The sequence below is a fragment of the Periplaneta americana genome, chromosome 13, assembly GCF_040183065.1.
Source record: "Periplaneta americana isolate PAMFEO1 chromosome 13, P.americana_PAMFEO1_priV1, whole genome shotgun sequence".
Lineage (NCBI taxonomy): Eukaryota > Metazoa > Arthropoda > Insecta > Blattodea > Blattidae > Periplaneta > Periplaneta americana.
The window spans coordinates 136,327,792-136,349,868 of NC_091129.1; the positions used below are offsets into that span (position 1 = coordinate 136,327,792).

General features: G+C 35.6%; 1 protein-coding gene across 6 annotated transcripts in view; it reads right to left on the reverse strand.

Moving 5' to 3' along the window:
- Nucleotides 1-22,077, reverse strand: part of LOC138712465 (uncharacterized) — a 283,130-nt gene that overhangs the window by 115,442 nt on the left and 145,611 nt on the right. For all 6 annotated transcript variants that reach the window (XM_069844310.1, XM_069844307.1, XM_069844308.1 and 3 more), the window contains one exon: nt 17,731-18,225. In XM_069844310.1, coding sequence (XP_069700411.1) covers nt 17,731-18,214 — 484 coding nt within the window. In that variant the 5' untranslated portion in view covers nt 18,215-18,225. The remainder of the gene's footprint in view (nt 1-17,730; nt 18,226-22,077) is intronic.

Sequence of the window (22,077 nt, forward strand, 5' to 3'; positions counted from 1 at the left end):
AGTGTTGCCAATCTAGCGATTTTAACTCATTTTCAACAACAATTTCTTTTAACTTTTATATTGCTTAAATAGGGATTTAGTGACCTTTTTAGCACCCCATAGTGACAAAATTTAATCTTTCTTTGTTGATAATGAGAAATCTAGCGGATTTACAACTACTTTTTCGCGACTTTCCGTATTACACTCTGTTGGAGACACTGGTTTTTTTTGCAATGTAAATAATGGCGGACAATAAGAAGAAGGTTGACTGTTCACCAAATTGTTATCATGTTATGGTGTTTGATACTGCTAAACATAATAAAGCTTTATAAAACGACAATTTTCGTTTAGTAATACAGTTAATTGAACATTTATGAATGTAGCTATCATATCCATTAATAATTAATGGTTGTTATAAACATAATATAATTATAGGTTATGTTATTTGATGCTGCTGAACACGATAGAGCCTTATAAAATATAAGAATGTTTGTGTATTAAGGCAAAAAATTGAAAGAAATATATATAAATGTACCTAACATATCTATTAATATTAATAATACTGGATATTTTATTTGCACAATCTGTCACTCGTATATTTCAAACAGAAAAGAAATAACTGAACTTGGATCATCTAACTTAATCGGAGAAATTTCTTCAGTCAAAGTAGACTTTAGTTTGAGACAAATTAATCTCAGATTAGACTTTATACAACACAAAATTCCAAGTTCAGCTGAAACAAGGATCAATTTAACCTCTGATCTAAGATTAAATGGTTTATACAATCGGGCCTTAGTGAAATAAAGTTTCTAAACGTTCTTTGGAAGAACACCAGATTAATTTATAACTATACGACTTGATGAATTATCATGCGAACATCCAAAATATTTACAAAGAGTCTTGTAAAAATATTAGCAAACGATAGCTCAATTACGGACAGGCATTGAACCCAGATACACAGGAAATGCCGGCTATCAATTAATAAGCTCGCACAGGTCAGTATGACTCAGCAAACACAAAGCAGGAAGTACAGTAGCCGGTATCGCTGGCGATAAGAACACCGAACTCTCGATCTGCGGAGAAGCCGCTCTGTGCGTTACGCACTGGCTGGTACCCTGGCGAGGTAGAAAAAATCGATAAGAGGACACTCCGACTACTACCAGTTCCAAAAACACCTTCCTCGGTCTTTCAACCCTCCAACGCGACCATTCTGCAATTTTTCTGCGCCAGTCGAATGGCAAATCTAGAGACTTTATCTCCTAATAATTTTTAAGACTGGTATACAAGGGGAGAAAACTGATCTTATGAAGTGATTGTAGTCTTGTGGTGATGTGTATCCACAGATATGCACAGACCAAATACCTGGGAGTATTTAACGAGATAATAAAAAAATGCTTCGTCAATTTCATGGCATTTAGGCACTGACATCCAGAGGTTAAGTCCATCAGTTATTAATGTTGTTATTCAGGTAACTGTGAATTTCCAATTAATATTAAGGCACAATAATTGAGACAAAAGGAGAGAGAGAGAGAGAGAGAGAGAGAGAGAGAGTGAGGAAACGTAATTTGTGTAGTTTCATTATTATGAAGTAGTATTTTTTTTCTGTATTCTATGCAAAGTGGATGTATCAAATCAAACTCTGAGCGTCGTTACCGATCAGAGTCCTCCAGGAAATAAGGTTAATTGGAAAGAAAAAAAAAATCAAGTCATGTGAAATCGCATTCTATGTAAAAATGATATTAAAACGTATTGAGAGTTGCACTACATAAAATTTCAACTCATTAAAAGTATACTGTTAGTGAATTAATAGTTCTAATAAAACTTCTAATCTGTATTTAATAGAACTAAACCATATTGCACAGAAATGAAACATGTCTATAACAAAAATACAAAATTTGGACATATCAGAAACAATTACAATGTCACAAGATATTCTCGCATTGCTTAAATAAATTCAACATCTAAAAAAGTCGCTTTAAACAAAAATCTGTGAATTTCACACTTTGACTTCTTCATTTCAGTGTATTTTAATTAGTTTCTTCAATATAACTTAATCGTATCTTTTGTGCAAGTTATAATTTTTTTTTTTTTTTTTTTTTTCTTTTCAATTTGTGTTCCTTTATGAAATGGTTATTTTAAGTTCATACTAGGTTTTGGAATAGTTTTAGAAAACAGGTCTCGGAAGAGAAGGCATGGAACTTACATTTTTTAAAGAACTTTCAACTTCCCAGTTCGTACGCTAAAAAAAGAATCTTCTGTACACCATTCATAGCGCTCCTTCATAACTATCATTAGAGCTCCGATTTCAATGACCTAAAAGCTCTAGACACTAAACAAGTTAAATATTATAGATATATTAATTTGTCCTACAGAATTTATCTGTAATATTGACACTTAATATTTTAGGAGAAAAATTCGCTCCGGCGCGGCGCCGGGGATCGAACCGGGGTCCTTGGTTCTACGTACCAAGCGCTCTGACCACTGAGCTACACCGAATTCAATCCACAGCACCGGATCGAACCTTCCTCCTTCGATGTTTCCCTTTGTGGCCTGACTAAATAACAACTGTGGCCAATGCATAATAACTGCGGATTCCCGGCCAACAAGTCACTCAGTTGAGTGCGCTTATAGTATAATGGCAGTTGACATTGGATACACGTCAACATAATATATATGCCTAACTTGGAGTCAGGCCACAAAGGGAAACATCGAAGGAGGAAGGTTCGATCCGGTGCTGTGGATTGAATTCGGCGTAGCTCAGTGGTCAGAGCGCTTGGTACATAGAACCAAGGACCCGGGTTCGATCCACGGCGCCGCGCCGGAGCGAATTTTTCTCCTAAAATATTGTCCAAAATTACTTACAAAACTTTATATTGGCCATTCTACAAAACTGACCATAACGGAATATTCCCCTATAAAATCAGAAGGGGAAAAGAGGAGCGAAAAATGTCCAACGTCTGGCCATATTCCTAATATTCTTTTGTCCTTTGTGTTTTGACAACTTACTGGTGGCAAATGCAGTCACTTTTAAACTTCATTTAACCACAAAATATTTCTAAGGGAAGGAAATTCAAAATAAATAACCAAACGCAAACAAAATCTCTTATCATCATTGAGACAAAAAAATGTGAATAATACTCGGAGAACTGTTAAAACAATTTAATATAATCAAAAAGATATTTTTATACCATTTTTGGTGAAATATGACTTAATGCTAAAATATGGGGGGGGGGGGCAAAGAAAGAGAATGCATTTATATGACCAATAAAAACTACGTCATCGCGTTCAGAAAAGCTACATCATCAATTTCTGTGACGACTTTGAAACATTATACTTTCAAAAACAGAGGAATTTTCTCGGTATATGGTTAGCATGGACCAAGATTGTCACCTAATACAATACAGAACGAACATAAATCAAAGAGATACATTCTCAGTTCCTCCGAGAGATAAATCCCTACTTTCCCGTCGGGAACTGAGACCGGGTCAGCATGATTTGTAGCCTAAAATACTGCCACACGAACACACTAGAGGACTTGTTTTACGTTGCAACTACGTACGCTATTATATAATTTAAACACGTTAAATACATCCGCTTATATTTCTGCAGTGCTTGGGAAAAGTAACATAAGTCAGTTTTCACAAACCTTTTTTGATAATTTATTGACAACTTACACTGGTTTATGTCGATTTGTTTTTTTTTTTTGTATGAATTATTGCAATTGGAGGAATACCTGTGTATTTTTTTCCAAGCGAACAGATGTTCCGTAAGTTGTCAATAAATTATCAAAAAAGGTTTGTGGAAACTGACTTGTGTCATTTTTCCCGAGCACTACAGATTTGTGTGCACAGTACACATTTTTTCCACCTCAAAAGTCATCTAGTTACCCAGAACAAAAACATCGATCTACTGAATCGATTTCATTTTTATATCTTCGATCATATGTAAGTTTTCATTTGCGTAGATATCGCCATCGCTTTGTAAAATTTTAAGTATTATTTTCGTGGTTTCTTGTTTCGATATTTTTATTGTTTCAAGCATTATTCGAATTAATTCTCTCAGGAAGTATCATTATATAAATGAAAGATTGATACCTGTTCAATTGAGAACCGTTTTTGCAAAACTTGCTAACTGAAAAAACTAAATTTTACAGGAGACACAAAACACTATAGTAAGCAAGTTTTGCTGTATGTCTCACTTATAGCAGAAAGCAAGTTTTGAAAAAACGATCACACTTTGACACACTACAATGAAGAGAAATAACCCAATTTTACTAAGACGCTTTGAACATCATGTAGAGGCCTTATGTTAACGAATCCATCAAAATCTCAATTTTGCAAACTTTGCAGTTAGCAAGTTTTGCAAAAACGGTCGTCAATTACAGGCCTAGTATCGATAGAAGTTACTTCACATTTCATGCGTTTTAGTGCAAATTATTTTAGTTTTCGATGATTAAATTTTAGCGTAAAAATCACACGCTATATTCTCAAGTTTTACACTTCGAGGAACGTTCTTAGAGTCACTACAAACAGATCGTCAGTAAATAATAGTAATATGCGTTACAAGAGCGGTATGTTGAAGTTTTCATGTTCGAGGAAAAGTTTGCAAAAGCGAAACGTAGTTGAGCTTTTTTAATTTCCGAGAATTGAAAGAAAACATACCGCTCGTGTATCGTACATTATTCTGTGCGACGATCGTTTATTACATACCTGAAAGAGGAATTTCTAATTAGTTGCAATGAAATCTCCATCTTGGTTTCTGTTCAATGACGGCAAAAAAAAAAAATCTATCTTCAACATTGTTGCTTTAAAATGTTTTCTGTGTTTACTATACTCCAGCAGGCCGTGACATACGTGTCTTTTTTTTCCCCCCCAGTCTATAAATGCGAACTTAAAACAAACGGTAAGGTTATGTAATGATTTATTTTTCATTTTAATATTTTAACAATATTATTTATATAACATATTGCAGTAATAACATCGGCAAGTTTAATTTTGCCGGTCAAAGTAGCCGCCATGTTGTGGAGTTGTAGAGTTTACTTAATTTTTGCAAATATATAAAAACAATAATTAACAGTGCAATTTAGGTGAAATTGCAGTGGTAAGTTTCCAATTTATAATTATTACTATATTGAACGTCTCTAAAAATGATATGTTAAAAGCCTAAAGCAGTAAAATCAATATGTCACTTAAGCGGTAAGAAGAGGGAAATTGTTATGTGTGTTAGGTTGGGAATACTGAATGTGGAATTTTAGACTTTCCGCGGATTGGTTTTGTGCGGAAACCAAGAAAATACGCACGATCTCGCACAAAATTATTTTTTAAATCCTTAAGCGAATGTACTTGCCAGTGTACAAATCGTCAATACTGCCCTTGTGATTACGTGCAGGCTTGAAATAGTTTTGATAATACAATATGGAAATCCCTGAAGTATTTTCTATCGTACAGCACTTCACTCCTGTCGTATTATCTTGCTGAGTTTCTCATTTAACTGTTCCTCTACTTCAGGCTTACAACTGTTTCATCAAAAATTGTTATCCAGTACCTGAATATTCAATGCTTCATCTGCATGATTTCCAGACTCGTTTAAAATATCTGTGATTTTGTCGTTAGTTAATCTCCCTCTCCCCACCTTTCTCTCTCTCTCTCTCTCTCTTGTATGGAAGAGGGACCCGAAGGCTTGCACTGCAGCCTGAGGCTTATTGTGCTTACCACTCGAGTTCTGTGAACGGCTGCCCTCTTGTACAGACCCAGAAACAAAATTTGAGCCACCTGAATTGTCCACGTTCCAGTTATTTTATTTATTTTATTTTATTACTAGTAAGTTTGAAATTAATACAAGTTAATACAATGTAAGATAAACTAGCCCACTCCTGAATGAGTAAAACTCGTGCTCAGGAGGGGATTCCAATATAGACAAAAATAAAATTAAAAGTGAGAGTGAATACAGATTAAAAAGTGTTTAATATGTTTAAACCCAAACTATACACTCATTACAATTTTTTTATTGATTTGGAGAGGATTCGTGGTTAAAATCATATTAGAATAAAATTTCTTTAATAATCTGGGACCTTGACTCATGCTATGATAAAAAGCTGCATTGGTTTTACATTTAGGTTCAGACAAACGCAGAGAATTTGTATTTTTAGTTCTATTTTTATGTATATACCTTTCAAAGTTATTAAGATTTCTGTAAAAATATTTTAATAAAATAAAATAATAAATTTGTTTAATATTGAAAACTTTGAAATGTTTAAACAACAATTCAGTTGAGTAATCTTTCTGCTTTTTAAAACAAATGTTTAATATTTTTTTTCTGTAGTAAAATTAACGGATATAGATAGATTGGATTTATATGTTCCACCCCAACTTATAATACCATACATACGAGTAAATATAGATTCAAATAATGCTAAATAAATTATACGTAAACAGTTGACAAAATATTTCTTAGAACAACAAAGTAAAATATTATTTTACGTAATTTATTACAAATATAATGAATATGATTATTCCATTTTAAATGATTATCAATAATTATACCATAATTATACCTATGTATTTGACCTCCTTAACTTCATTAATAACTGAACAATTGCAATTTACATCGGAACAATCAAAATTATGCATTTTAATTTGTAGAGTAGATGAAATGGGTTTATTACCTTTATTATTTAAAGAAAATGCGATAGCTATTATTTTATCTTTATTAATTACAAGTGAATTTAAATCGAACCATTTTTTGATTAATATTAAGCCGCAATTTGCATTATAATAAGCATCAGTTCAAGTTTTTCCACTAAAAAGCAAAACAGTATCATCAGCATACTAATATAAACCACCTTCATATTCTTTAAAGTCATTAATATATATTAAAAATAAAATCGGTCCAAGGACTGTTCCTTGCAGAGTTATAATAGTACTTACTGAGTATGCACAGTAAGTCATAACTGGAACTTGGAAAATTCGGGTGGTTCAAATTTTTTTCAGGGTCTGTACAAGTATAGCAAGTCGCATCGTGAACTTAACCCGGGCTATTGTATGGATGATAATGATGATTGAATCAATTACGGCGAAATGAGTCCGAGGTCCAACGCCGAAAGTTACCCATCATTTCGGCTTCAGTTGCTTGAGGGAAAACCCCGGAAAAAACCCCAACCAGATAACTTGACCCAACCAGGATTTGAACCGAGTACGCTCGTTTCATGGTCAGACGTGCTAACCATTACTTCACAGCGGTGGACAGTTAACGCTCATTCACAATGAAAATTAAACATAACGTAAGCGTTAACTTAATAATATAAACGTTACGGTAAAATCAAGAAGTCATACCATCATTCACGATGGGAACATAAATATCACAGCAAACATAGGCTACTTGGTAACCATGGAAACATTTCAACGACGCCATTTCTTCATATTCTGTCGTATACTTCAGCGCTCCACGATTGTGTTCTGTTTGCAAATCTTTGGAGTTTGCAAACTTTCATGTTAATTTTTTTATTTTAGTAGGTTATTTAGCGTCTGAATGAGATGAAGGTGATAATGCCGGTGAAATGATTCCGGGGTCCAACACCGAAAGTTACCCAGCATTTGCTCATATTGGGTTGAGGGAAAACCCCGGAAAAAAACCTCAACCAGGTAACTTGCCCCGACCGGGAATCGAACCCGGGCCACCTGGTTTCGCGGCTAGACGTGCTAACCGTTACTCCACCTTTCATGTTAATGTCTTACGGTAATATTTATGTCAATGCTTATGTGAATCATTGTGAATGATCCCATTTGGTAGCCTGGGCGCAAACTTCTGTGTTTATGTTACGGTTATGTTTAATTTTCATTGTAAATGGGCCTTTACAGTTCTATTTGAACAATCTTTATAAATAAACCTCCATGATATTTCGTCACAGCCAATTATACGTATTTTTTTATACCTATAACTTTTCCACACTATTTAAGACACAATTTTGTAGCGGTGTTGCCAAATCTTTCTTAGAGGTGCTTTCATTTATCGCTGTTTACATTGGCGATTTAGTTATATCGTCATTAGTGCTTATGATAGCCTTATAAACAACAGTTAGCGCAAACCTAATCCATCGTCGTGGTTTACTTCCAGGCACTCTTGTCCACTAGTTATTTTGTGAAATTCAAGTAATGAGCGACAAGAAAGGTAAGAATAAAAATGCATTTCTTAGAAAATCATAATTATTTCTGTCAGCAGAGATTACACTCAAAATTGAAGAAGCAGAAGAAAAGAGAGAACTTATAGAGTAGAGGTTTGTCCTAATTCACTGCAGTCTTGAGTTACTGCGTTAACATCGTACATAGCATCTATTTTTGTCATCGCTAGATGAAGCCTTCCTCAGTCTCCTCATTCTTCCAACATCGCACGATATCCTTAAGTATGCTACTTCCCACGACTGTACGGTATGCTAAGATTCAGCATTGCGCAGTTGACCAAGTAAGAAATTGTGTTTAGTGTACAACGAAGAAAAATCACTAATGTCTGCAATATTACGTTTTTGTCAGTTATTTACAACACTGTATCAACTACTAGCGTCGATAGGTTGGCGAAGTGAGGGCCAAGATTCGTCATGGCATTACTTGACATTTGCCTTATAGATCTAGTTGAGAACCTCAGAAAAAAATATAATCAGACAATCAGCTCAAGAGAGAGTCGAAACCACGTCCAAGGGCAGCTCCATTTAAGCAGGCGAATGCGCTACCGCCAGAGCTACGCACGTGACTGAGATGCATTAATATTCACTTTCCTCTGAATCGTTCCATCCTCACAGTTACGAGAATTTTCAACTATTATTAGTAGATAGCTAGATATTCAAAGGTTAGAACTTTTATTTTTGTGTTCAGTATTGCGCTACATCCCAATGGTGAGACAAGGAGCACTTCATATTTATGCCGAGAATCAAACTTGGTTCTTTTTAATCGGTTTTAACGACGCTGTATAAGCAGCGAGCGATTATCTAGTGTCGATGGAATTGGTGATAACGAAATAGTACTTTGGCATAATAAGTGCGGGATTTCGCTCTTAGGATCATATGATATTCCCCCTTCAGTTGCGAAAAACTCGTAAACTCATCTAGGCGATCAGCCCATACGCAGGACAGGGCATATTGAAATACATGTATTTAAATACATTTGTATTTTGTAAAATTAAAGGATTTTCGAAAGTATTTAGGCCTATTATTTAAATATCATAAAACTGATGTACTTTGAATTTAATATACCCAAAATAATTTTTGGTTAAGTTTTGACTTCTGCAGGATTTAAGGCTTCTTGTTCTATTTACAGGAGGGTTGTTCGCACTATTTAATCTGTTTTTCCCCCAGTCCTGTTTCTACAGTGAATTAAAACCGATACTGTCCTGCTATCCTGCCAAAGTTTTTAAGGCGGTATTTACTGTTGAGTCAGTGTTCCTCTGCGGCTGCATAAAGAGTGTTCTCTTTTGCAGGATTTACGAAATAATACTTACTGGCTTTTAAGGAACCCGAAGGTTCATTGCCGCCCTCACATAAGCCCGCCATTGGTCCATATCCTGAGCAAGATTAATCCAGTCTCCATCATCATATTCCACCTCCCTCAAATCCATTTTAATATTATCTTCTCATCTACGTTTCGGCCTCCCCAAAGGTCTTTGTCCCTCAGGCCGCCCAACTAACACTCTATATGCATTTCTGGATTCGCCCATACGTGCTACATGCCCTGCCCATCTCAAACGTCTGGATTTAATGTTCCTAATTATGTCAGGTGAAGAATACAATGCGTGCAATTTTGTGCTGTGTAACTTTCTCCATTCTCCTGCTGTCAAAAAATCTGAAAGTTAGAATTCATAAAACAGTTATATTACCGGTTGTTCTGTATGGCTGTGAAAGTTGGACTCTAACTTTGAGAGAGGAACAGAGTTTGAGGGCTTTTGAGAATAAGGTTCTTAGGAAAATATTTGGGGCTAAGAGGGATGAAGTTACAGGAGAATGGAGAAACTTACACAACGCAGAACTGCACGCATTGTATCCTTCACCTGACATAATTAGGAACATTAAATCCAGACGTTTGAGATGGGCAGGGCATGTAGCACGTATGGGAGAATCCAGAAATGCAATAGAGTGTTAGTTGGGAGGCCAGAGGGGAAAAGACCTTTGGGGAGGCCGAGACGTAAATGGGAAGATAATATTAAAACGGATTTGAGGGAGGTGGAATATGATGGTAGAGACTGGATTAATCTTGCTCAGGATAGGGACCAATGGCGGGCTTATGTGAGGGCGGCAATGAATCTCCGGGTTCCTTAAAAACCAGTAAGTAAGTCAGATTTATATCAAATTTGAAAGCATATTAATTTTCTCTTCAACTAGTTGCTGGCAAGAAGAAAGTAAGTCCAGTGATGGGCTGCCATCTTTAAACTTCTGGACATGCTTTTATACATATATATTCATGGCAACGAAGCATGGACCCTGCAGAAGTATGATGAGAGAAGGATAACAACTAGTGAAATGCACTTAATGCGACAAACTGCAGGCTTCACCAGATGGAATAGGAGAAGAAATGAAGATATACTGAAAAATCTGAAAATGACACCAGTCTTGTACTACATCCAAGATTATCAGAAAAATTGGCAGGACCATCTTAATAGGATGCCTAGAACAAGAATCCCTAAAGCCATTATGCAAAATCACCCACGTGGTAAAAGATCTTTGGGTCGTCCAAGGAAGAGGTTACTTGAGAACATAGTGTTTCGTTCAGATAGTAACTGTTCTTCAAGGACTAATACGTGGAAGGATGATTATGATGATGATGATGATGATGGTAATTTATATAGTCAGGCAGAGATAAGACCAGCAGGCCTTCTCTTCCGCCCAGCCAGACTAATTGAATACAATACATTACAGTAATAATTATAATAACTAGATCGTACAACAATAATATGAAGATTTATACATTCATCACTTCATCAGTAAGGCAAACTGTACCTGATGAATTTTTTATATATTTTTAAGGGAATAGTAGTTATCAAGTTTAGGATAATTTAATTTCCAATTGAAAAAACGAATAATGTCCAGGTATTCTGTTTAGATAAAACGTTAAGCAACTTGTTAGCGAAAAATATTTTGCTCCATTTTCTTCAATAAATCAGCAGGTATAGTTTTGATGTCAGTATTTTAAATTTTCAGTGACTGTATGAAAAGCAATACTGCTTCACAGAAACTTCAAACTCTTTTTTTTTTTTTTTTTTTTTTTTTGCCTGCTCTAGAATACTGCACAAATTGTGCAATAGTAATAATATCTAATTCATAGTTTTCATTGACCATATTTATAAAAAAAAAAATAATCATTATGGTAGTTTTCACTATTTCAAAAATGAAACATTTAAATCAGAATGTACAGTATTCCTCGATGTCCACTGAATGATGTAAAATTTCTGCTACCGGTAGGAATATATTTTATGAATTATAATTTGTGATAGCCTACGTAGTTAATATGTTAATAGATAATAATAGAAATATATAAAATTCCTGATACCAGCAGGAATATATTTTATGAATTGTGATTTGTCATAGGGTAAATTAGGGTCTGTTGGACAGTCGGGCATGTTGGACACTTTGTACTTTAACGTGTTACCTCGCCACTTGTGGGCACCACATTCTGCTAGAAATCAATGACGGAAGTAGCCACGAGTGGGGCTACTTCCGTCATTGACTTCTAGCAGAATGTGGTGCCCACAAGTGGCGAGGTAACACGTTAAAGTACAAAGTGTCCAACATGCCCGACTGTCCAACAGACCCTAATTTACCCTACGTAGTTAATGTGTTAATAAATAATAATCGAAATATGTAAAATTCCTGATACCAGCAGGAATATATTTTATGAAGTATGATTTGTGATACGTAGTTAATGTGTTAATAAATAATAATCGAAATATGTAAAATTCCTGATACCAGCAGGAATATATTTTATGAAGTATGATTTGTGATATGTAGTTAATGTGTTAATAAATAATAATCGAAATATGTAAAATTCCTGATACCAGCAGGAATATATTTTATAAAGTATGATTTGTGATACGTAGTTAATGTGTTAATAAATAATAATCGAAATATGTAAAATTCCTGATACCAGCAGGAATATATTTTATGAAGTATGATTTGTGATACGTAGTTAATGTGTTAATAAATAATAATCGAAATATGTAAAATTCCTGATACCAGCAGGAATATATTTTATGAAGTATGATTTGTGATACGTAGTTAAAGTGTTAATAAATAATAATCGAAATATGTAAAATTCATGATACCAGCAGGAATATATTAATGAATTATGATTTGTGATACGTAGTTAATGTGTTAATAGATAATAATCAAAATATGTAAAATTCCTGATACCAGCAGGAATATATTTTATGAAGTATGATTTGTGATACGTAATTATTGTGTTAATAGATAATAATCGAAGTATGTAAAATTTCTGATACCAGCAGGAATATATTTTATGAAGTGTGATTTGCGATATGTAATTAACCCTAGGATGCATGGCGTCTTGGACTTACATCAATGCATACTGGGGGCCTAGTGTATATTCAATGCATATTCTCATCTTTTAAGTTCAATTTCAATGTTGTGGTATTTTTATTCAGTTAGTTATTCAATATAGTGCTATAATAGAATAATTATACATTATGTATATGTTTTGAGTAGCTAAAGATGATAAAAATTTCTCTATATGCACAAGTTCTGAAATTATAGTTCCATTATATAAAGTGGTCCTGCGCTGTGTCGTCGTGGTCTAAGGCATCCTGCTTAGGACTCGTGTTACGAAATGCGCGCTGGTTCGATTCCTCAAGAGGAAAGAAATTTTCTCTTAAAATTTCGGCCAGTGTATGGGACCGATGCCCACCCAGAATTGTGATGCACTTGGGGAGCTATGGTAGGTAGCGAAATCCAGTTATGAAAGCCAGCTGTAACGGCTGGGCGAATCATCGTGCTAACCCCCACGATACCGGCATTCTGGTTGGATGATCGTCCACCTCTTCTTCGGTATATGGACGTGAGTTCAGCAGCCTGCTGGTCGGTCATGGTCCTTCATGGACTGTCGTGCCTCGGATTATTATTACATAAAGTGAAGCCCAATGCCCTTTTACTGAAAACAGTCTTCCCAAACAAGAACACTTTGCTCATTGCACACATTCTTAGAACTTTTTGAACAACACTGAGCAATTTTTCTTTCTAAGTCACGTAGGCACAAAAAGCATATTCTTTTTGGCATTATTCTTGGATGAAATCCATATCCACCTCCTGGGGCCGTTTGACTCCACACCGGGCAAATGCTTGAAGGACATTCGTGTTCAAGTTTGGATTGTTGACTCTGTGCTTCATATGTGGTCTTATGAGGCCGGGGGGGGGGGGAACATCCCTATACACCGGAACTGAGGCCTATTGTGCGCCCTTGAAATGAGTTGCAGCCTAATTACCGCACCCACGCCGAAACGACCTAAGCCCTAACACCCTAACGTACAGTCTCGTCATCCCTCTAAGTCCGTGTACCATTCCACCACAACAGCCTCCACCACATTCCCCCCTCAAACGGTCTGAGGTGTAGGCCACCCCTCCCGTCGGGAGGGGAGTGGGTTCCTTTGCTGGGTCACCAGTTCTTTTGAGGTATCCATGGAGGCCGGCCGAGAGGGCCGCCGCAGCGCAGGCGTGATCTGAAGGCCAAGAAAGACAACCGGAATGATAAGGAAAGGATGATGAGGAGGGGGAAAGGAAGTGGCGAGAATGAGTGGAGTTCCATACGCCTGATAAAGTTACCTGATATTCATCCATAGGAGTGAGGGGAAAACCCCCGAAAAACCTCACACAGGCAACGCGTCTCAAGGGGAGAATCGAACCCCGGCCCGTTGGGTTCGGGAGCGAACATATTACCACGAGACTACAGCGGTGGATATTATTTCTATTAGTGAGACATAAAAAACACGATTAGAATAATAAAAATACTTGCATTTCACAGCACTGAGAACAGCAGCTTACTCTGCCAATGTTAAATCCAAAAATGGTTATAAAATTAAAATGTTGCAACAATACCACTATGATACAAATATCAGAAGTGCAACATTCACATATTAGCAGTAACACATAAAATTGTGTATCTGTATAATGAATAAAGCAGGACAGGCCTGAGAGGCCCCCGCTGTGCATTATACGTGTAGAATTAACAAACATTAATTTTAAACAGTTTATTTTAATGTATCTCCTTAAATGATCATACAACATGTTCTTAGATATATTTTAGAAGATTACATGAAGTATGGTGCAATTTCATAATATTTTAACACATTTAAGAGAGTAATAAAATTGATGAAAGGCCTCAAAGACCCCCGCCATGCATCCTAGGGTTAATGTGCCAACAGATAATAATCGAAATATTTGAGCCCTGAAACTAAATACAGTATTCGTATTTCTTGATACTTCCTATCAGTATTTGAAATACAAATTTATTTTGGTAAACTTTTTAAAAATATTTTGTATTTGTATTTAAAATACCACCTTTTTTTTATCTATGTTGTATTTGCACAGTATTTTGACCACCCCTGTCCAAGCGGAATTCGAACCCATGTCAGAGTGCAGCCATAGACATAGACATAGTCCTATATGCTATCTCTAGACTAGAAAGCCTGGATCTAAAAGGAAGAAATTCACTAGCGGCATCATCGACTTTTCAGCATGCTGAAATTTTCCGAAGACTCGCGGAGGGAGGGGAAAGCAAGAATATTCACCCTCAGACCAAACCCCTTCCTACGCTCCGGCGCGGCTGGTCGGTTTCAAAGAGACGTACAGTTCTGTACATCAAACAGACGACACGTCGTAAACTTACAATAATAAATATGCCTTATACCTAATCTTGTGTATGACAAATGAGTGTGCATTACGCAATTTGGCCTTGACTGAACATTTCAACCTTGTAGAATTTTAGCTGAATCAATGCGCAACATCCTTCAAGCTCTTGTGAATTACACTTAGGACGATTCATTACATCAATTCAACTGCAGCATAAAGCAACACAAAAACTTAATCATGACCATTAATGTGAACTCACAGTTTGGTTCTACTTGCAAATGAGGTTATCGGACTCAGCTTAAGCAATTTTAAGTTCGAACATTGACACACATTACAAAGTACATGTGAACGTAAAACTCATAATAAAAACAATGGGAAGATGTAAAAGCTATCTTAATACGTCAAGATATATTCTACACTATTTCACAATACTCCAAACTTCTGCACTGCTGTCATATTGATATGCTTGGATATTGTTTACACTTAGACGTACACGCGCATATCGCAGGTTTATATTGCTGAATATACAAACAATGGATTTTAGTTAGGCTAATATGAACACTTAATTTTTTATATTCCGATTAAGTAATCAAACAAAAATAGTTTAAGATATCGAAACACAGAAACTGAACAATATTTTTAGGGGGAAAAAAAATCGAATTCGGTGTTGTGTTCACTCGAAATATATAGCTTTTCAAAAGTAATAGGTAACTTTAATTTTTTTCCCCATTTTACATACAATGCTTAAAATTCTGACACTGGCTTATTACACAAGAAATTGAATTAGGGGAGAATCGGGTAGTATCGGACATCGGGTAATATCGGACAGTGAGTTTCTTTCGTCTACCACACGATGATAGTACCTGACTGACATGGTTACGTTTCTGTGATGTCGCATAGAGAAACGTAACCATGTTATTCAGGTACTACCATATGGTGGTAGATGAAAGAAACGCACTGTCCGATACTACCCGACTCTCCCCTAGATCAATGGAGTAAACCCATGACTCCCATCGGAAATCGAACCCGCGACCTTCCGCCTTTGCAGCGTTAATCGCGACACTACCGCACGCCCTTTATAGGCATATTAGGAACGAATCCAATATTTAGAAAAACTTCTGACTTACCTACGTAAAACGATACTTCCGTCTAAATAAGACTAAATTAGGTACGGACCAAGAAACAAAATTGGACCACCTAATTTTACCAAGCTCCAGTTACAAGGCATTGCACACGAGCAGTAAAAAAGTGACGCCTAAATGTATGTTACTTGTGTAGTCTTGCGAAGCTTGTTGCCTACATAGAGGAGGGCTGCAACCAAGACTCGGCCCATTTTTTAAATTCCGTTTCTGTACAAACGACTACAAAAAGAGTTACGGATATACAGAGACTATTTGGATGATTAAAGATCATGGTCAGAGAAATACACTCTTATTTTTGAGACGAAGTAGGATTAGGGTGACCAGACGTCCTCTTTTGTCCGGACATGTCCTCCTTTTTAGGCCTTCGTTCGGGGTCCGAGTGGATTTAAAAAAAAAAATCAAGAAATGTCCTCTTTTGTGCAACTTGTATGCCTGATATTTTGAAATTATCTGATTTGATGCCTTTTTAAAGTAATTTTCCTGTAGGTGGCAGCAGCATCGACGGAATACACTCTTTGCCAATGATCATAACTCTCTTTGCTTACAAAGTAATATTAAATTCATATTTTGTGCGGTCTTTTTATATACAGTATTTTGATAATAATTATAGTTCCCTTGGCTTTCATATGTAGTTAACTATAAAATAATTTTATATTATCAAGTTTTATCATAAGTATGCTCTAATAAAATAGATATTTACATAATTTTAAGTGTAACATAGACCTAAGCCTAAATCTAAATCGATATTTTCTGTCCTGTTTAATAATAATTACAGTTTAACTTTCATACGTAGGTAACTGTAAAATCATTATTATTATTAAGTTTTATTATAATTATTTTGTAATATTAACGTACTTTTAAGTATGATATAAGCCTAAATCTGTACTGTAAATATTTTGTAAGAAAATAGATTTGACGTAATTTATAGTATAATAAGACCTAAGAATAAATCTAAGTTCATATTTTGTGTCTCTTTTTTCGAACAGTGTCCTCCTCTCTTTTATTGACGTGAATCTGGTCACCCTAAGTAGGATATAAGATGTATGAAGTATTTCGGATCATATTAGAGAAATGTTTATTGTGTAATTAATGTGTATAATCAAACAAATTCTGCCGTACTATTTAATGGTTAGACTTCCTCAGTCTGGGATTCACTTCAGACATCACTAAAAGCAGACAGATACGAGTAAATCTGAGATACAAACTAATTTAAGGCCTCGTTTAACATAGCAACATGACGGCTACTCGAAACCATGGAGTACTTCGACTATGCACTACTTTCAAAATTCTTGTTTTAAGATGTGAAGCAAATAATGCTCTTTCCTAAAGCGCATTTTAACATATACCAAATTAAAAACGTTTTACCAAAACTCGGTTTGCAATGTCTTTTTATTTTATTTTATTGGGTTATTTTACGACGCTTTATCAACATCTATGTTATTTAGCGTGAAATGAAGGTGATAATGCCGGTGAAATGAGTCCGGGGTCCAGCACCGAAAGTTACCCAGAATTTGCTCGTATTGGGTTGAGAGAAAACCCCGGAAAAAACCTCAACCAGGTAACTTGCCCCGACGGGGATTCGAACCCGGGCCACCCGGTTTCGCGGCCAGACGCGCTGACCGTTACTCCACAGGTGTGGATGTTTGCAATGTTGATTCCGGTAACATTTATTTTGAACTTACTGTCAACAGTGAAAACATCCTTTTCTTTCCCCACCAATTTACAAAATAGGTTAAATGACTCCTAATGTCGATAACAAGCAAACTTTCTTACCTTCAATAACGGCTTCCGTACAATCTTCACCTTTAGCGGCCATAGTGACATTTGTGCCTAAGCTGTCTTCCTGTTCCTTCGAACTACACTCAGTGCGTTCAAAGCTAGTGGAGGCAACAGTACTCGCACTGCTATCTTGACACTCCTCAACATTTTTCACAGACACAACGTCCGCTTTCGTTTGATCATCTGTAACATGGTCGCACACACCCTTCGAACTAGCCACTATATACTCGATGCTCGTTGAACTCCCTGGTCCTCCGTGTTTTTTCACACTCTTCGGTCTGTCTGCAATATGTACACCATTATCTGCACTGTCAATGTTTTCGGTCACACTGGCACAAGTAGTTGAGTCTTTGTGGGTTGAAGCAGCAACCTGCTCGATATCAGGGCTATCCTGCTGAAGCTTGGTGTTGGCTGTACCCTGCTCCTCCTGCTGCTGAGAACAGGCGGTGCTCGTAGTTTCTTCAGAAGGCGCCATCATGGATCAGTCACCTGAGAAAAGTACCATTATATGTAATGTCACTCCTATGCTGCAGTTAAAATAATCACTATGTTGGGTAAAGTAAATAGGTTAATTTTTTTTATGGTTAAATTCCTATACAACTCATTCTAAGACCACCTCTGTGGTGCAGGGATCAGCATGCTGGTCTCTTACGCAGAGGGGCCGGCTTCGATTCCCGGTCGGGTTGAATTTCAGGTTTTTCAGGGGTTTCCCTCAACCTTAAGGCAAATGCCAGGAAATTCGGGCCACAACATCCCTGAATATCACCGGCCTCATTCATCGCCGAAATCATATTCATAACAAATCAGTAATAAATATACAGTCGCCATCTAGTTCACAACAATAGAACCAGTCTCAACCATAGTACACAGGCCTTCGGATTTCACCCAAAGATTAACTCGCGATATGACCAAAGATGTTAAAGCGAATATAAATAACAGCGAGAGAAAAAAAAAACTCATTCTATTTGCAGTCATATGTCTACTACCGAAGTTCCATACAGGTTCAAATTCTTATCGATGTATCAACACAATACAATGAACAATTGATGTGACCGACAATTGAAATTTCAAACACTCCGTCTATTTAAGGACAAATTATAATTACCATATTCTTATTGCTATATATTCAAGCGATTAGGCGTGCATATGTTTTAAAAAGTAATTCACGTAAATCTATTTCAGTCCTACAACGTTTGTCTAAAATTTTAGATTAGAGGTTCAATTTTAGAAATAATGAATTTCCTAACAAACGTCTTCGGCGACATATGGCTATACTGTTTCATCTGTCACTTATAAAATTACCAAATTAAAGAATAAAATCGTAGGAAGCGATTTAGAATAAGTCGCAATTTTGTGTCTTTTGTAATTATTTCTAATACACATAACTCTCAGATAAATTCACACATGCATTGCATGGATGAAATTCGTTCAACAGTTCATAATAAATCGCAGTCACAGGCAGTTTGTACCATCTTCTCGGTATGAGTGCAAAAACAAAACATCCAATTTCAGTAAAAATGTCGAAATGAATTTTCATGGTATCAGAACAGTTTTACTTCACACTTCGACTGATGAGTAAAAGAGATGACCCAAATGAAATTTGTCAACTTAATAATAATAATAATAATAATAATAATAATAATAATAATTTATTTAATCTGGCAGAGCTAAGGCCAGTAGGCCTTCTCTTTCGCCCAGTCAGACTCTACTAATTCGAATTAACTTGGCATCAAAGTCACAATATCTAGGTTATGCACAACATTCCTCACAAAGACATTTTCGCATATCCGAAAGGAAGCATCCATTATATCTCTGCACTGTACCAAAACATCAATTATTATTATTATTATTATTATTATTATTATTATTATTATCATCATCATCCAACGTTTTACGAAAGAGAACCAAATATAAAAATCATTATTTATTGAGGGAAAGTTCATCAGGGACTAGAGTCATTAATACTCGTATCAAAACAAAAGAAATGACTATAGACTGTAGAATTTTCTGCTTAAATTCTAATGGACAATATCAGATGAGGAACTACAATGCTCATACTGCAAACTCGAGAACTGAATAATAATAATAATAATAATAATAATAATAATTTATTTAATCTGGCAGAGCTAAGGCCAGTAGGCCTTCTCTTTCGCCCAGTCAGACTCTAATTCGAATTAACTTGGCATCAAAGTCACAATATCTAGGTTATGCACAACATTCCTCACAAAGACATTTTCGCATATCCGAAAGGAAGCATCCATTATATCTCTGCACTGTACCAAAACAATTATTATTATTATTATTATTATTATTATTATTATCCAACGTTTTACGAAAGAGAAACAAATATAAAAATCATTATTTATTGAGGGAAAGTTCATCAGGGACTAAAGTCATTAATACTCGTATCAAAACAAAAGAAATGACTATAGACTGTAGAATTTTCTGCTTAAATTCTAATGGACAATATCAGATGAGGAACTACAATGCTCATACTGCAAACTCGAGAACTGAATAATAATAATAATAATAATAATAATAATAATAATAATAATAATAATAATAATAATAATAATGTTTTGATACAATGCTGAGAGATAAGTTTCCTTTCGCTGCCTGATTGAGAGTATCCCTGCGAGAGTGAAGACTGTCATGAAGGCTAAGGTTGGGTCAACACTATATTAAGTGTGAGTGTTCCCAATGAAGGGCTGCCCAAACTTGTACTTCATTTTGAGGTGAGTGACCGGATACTTTTGATCACATAGTGTAGGCTATATGATCTAGAAAAAAATACAGTATCTTTGATGTACCTATAAAAGCACTAAGCATTCATATTTTGGAAATATATCCTTAGAATAGAGAAAAAAATTATTTTCTCGAAAGTTATTTTTTTTTTAATTTTATAGTAGGCCTACCTATTGTTATACAAATTATTATTTTTCATTTAAAAATTAACTAAGATCTCAAAAATTTGATACTCCAATTTGTTAGCCATACTTTATAGAACATGCAGAAACATTTTCATCTTGATAGCTTGAAAATTGTAGAAGTCTTTAGATTTTGAATGTACAGAAAGGCGCAAAAAATTTAATTTGAGAAAAATCACTTTTAAAGTAGGTATATACATGCTAGGCATTTAAAGAGCGCAGCGTAATTAATGCCAGTTCCAAGCGTCAAAGGGGGCTGAAACTTTGCAGAATCATACAATGGAGTCTATAGATGAATTTTATGCAATAAAATGAAAAACAAATTTTTGACCAAAAATGGCCAAAATTTCACCCATCCTTGAAGGTAATATTGACAATCTGTCCCCGGAAATTATGATAAAAATCTGATAACCTTAGTTAAACATTTGGTGCACTGATTACTAAAAACCATGAATGTCAAATATTAAAACTTATCTGAATAATATTGTTCTTTGACATTCCCTGTTTTTCTCCTTACCCTTCATTTGTTAAAAATACATCTCCACTAGAGTTCAATGAAAATACAGAGGCTAAACAATAATATTTAAGTAACGCTGTGAATATCATGATCACATACATGTAACTCAAACAGTGCACCACTTTACGTGTGTATAGCGCTCGCGCACACAAATGTATAGAGGTAACTGTCGATTATATTTAAACCTATATTCGAAATCTCAGAACGTAATTTCCAATTAAATCTGAAATCTACTTTATTAAACAAAGTCTATGATTATGTCTCGTGACCAGAATATTGTACGAAATGGAAACATAAAAATCGGAGATTTATCCTTCGAAGAGGTGGAAAAATTAAAAAATCTTGAAGCAACAGTAACAAATATAAATGACACTCGGGAGGAAATTAAACGCAGAATAAATATGGGAAATGCCTGTAATTATTCGGTTGAGAAGCTTTTGTCATCTAGTCTGCTGTCAAAAAATCTTAAATTTAGAATTTATAAAACAGTTATATTACCGGTTGTTCTGTATGGTTGTGAAACTTGGACTCTCACTTTGACAGAAGAACAGAGATTAAGGGTGTTTGAGAATAAGGTTCTTGGAAAAATATTTGGGGCTAAGAGGGATGAAGTTACAGGAGAATGGAGAAAGTTACACATCGCAGAACTGCACGCATTGTTTTCTTCACCTGACATAATTAGGAACATTAAATCCAGATGTTTGAGATGGGCAGGGCATGTAGCACGTATGGGCGAATCCAGAAATGCATATAGAGTGTTAATTAGGAGACCGGAGGGAAAAAGACCTTTGGGGAAGCCGAGACGTAGATGGGAGGATAATATTAAAATGGATTTGAGGGAGGTAGGATATGATGATAGAGACTGGATTAATCTTGCTCAGGATAGGGACCGATGGC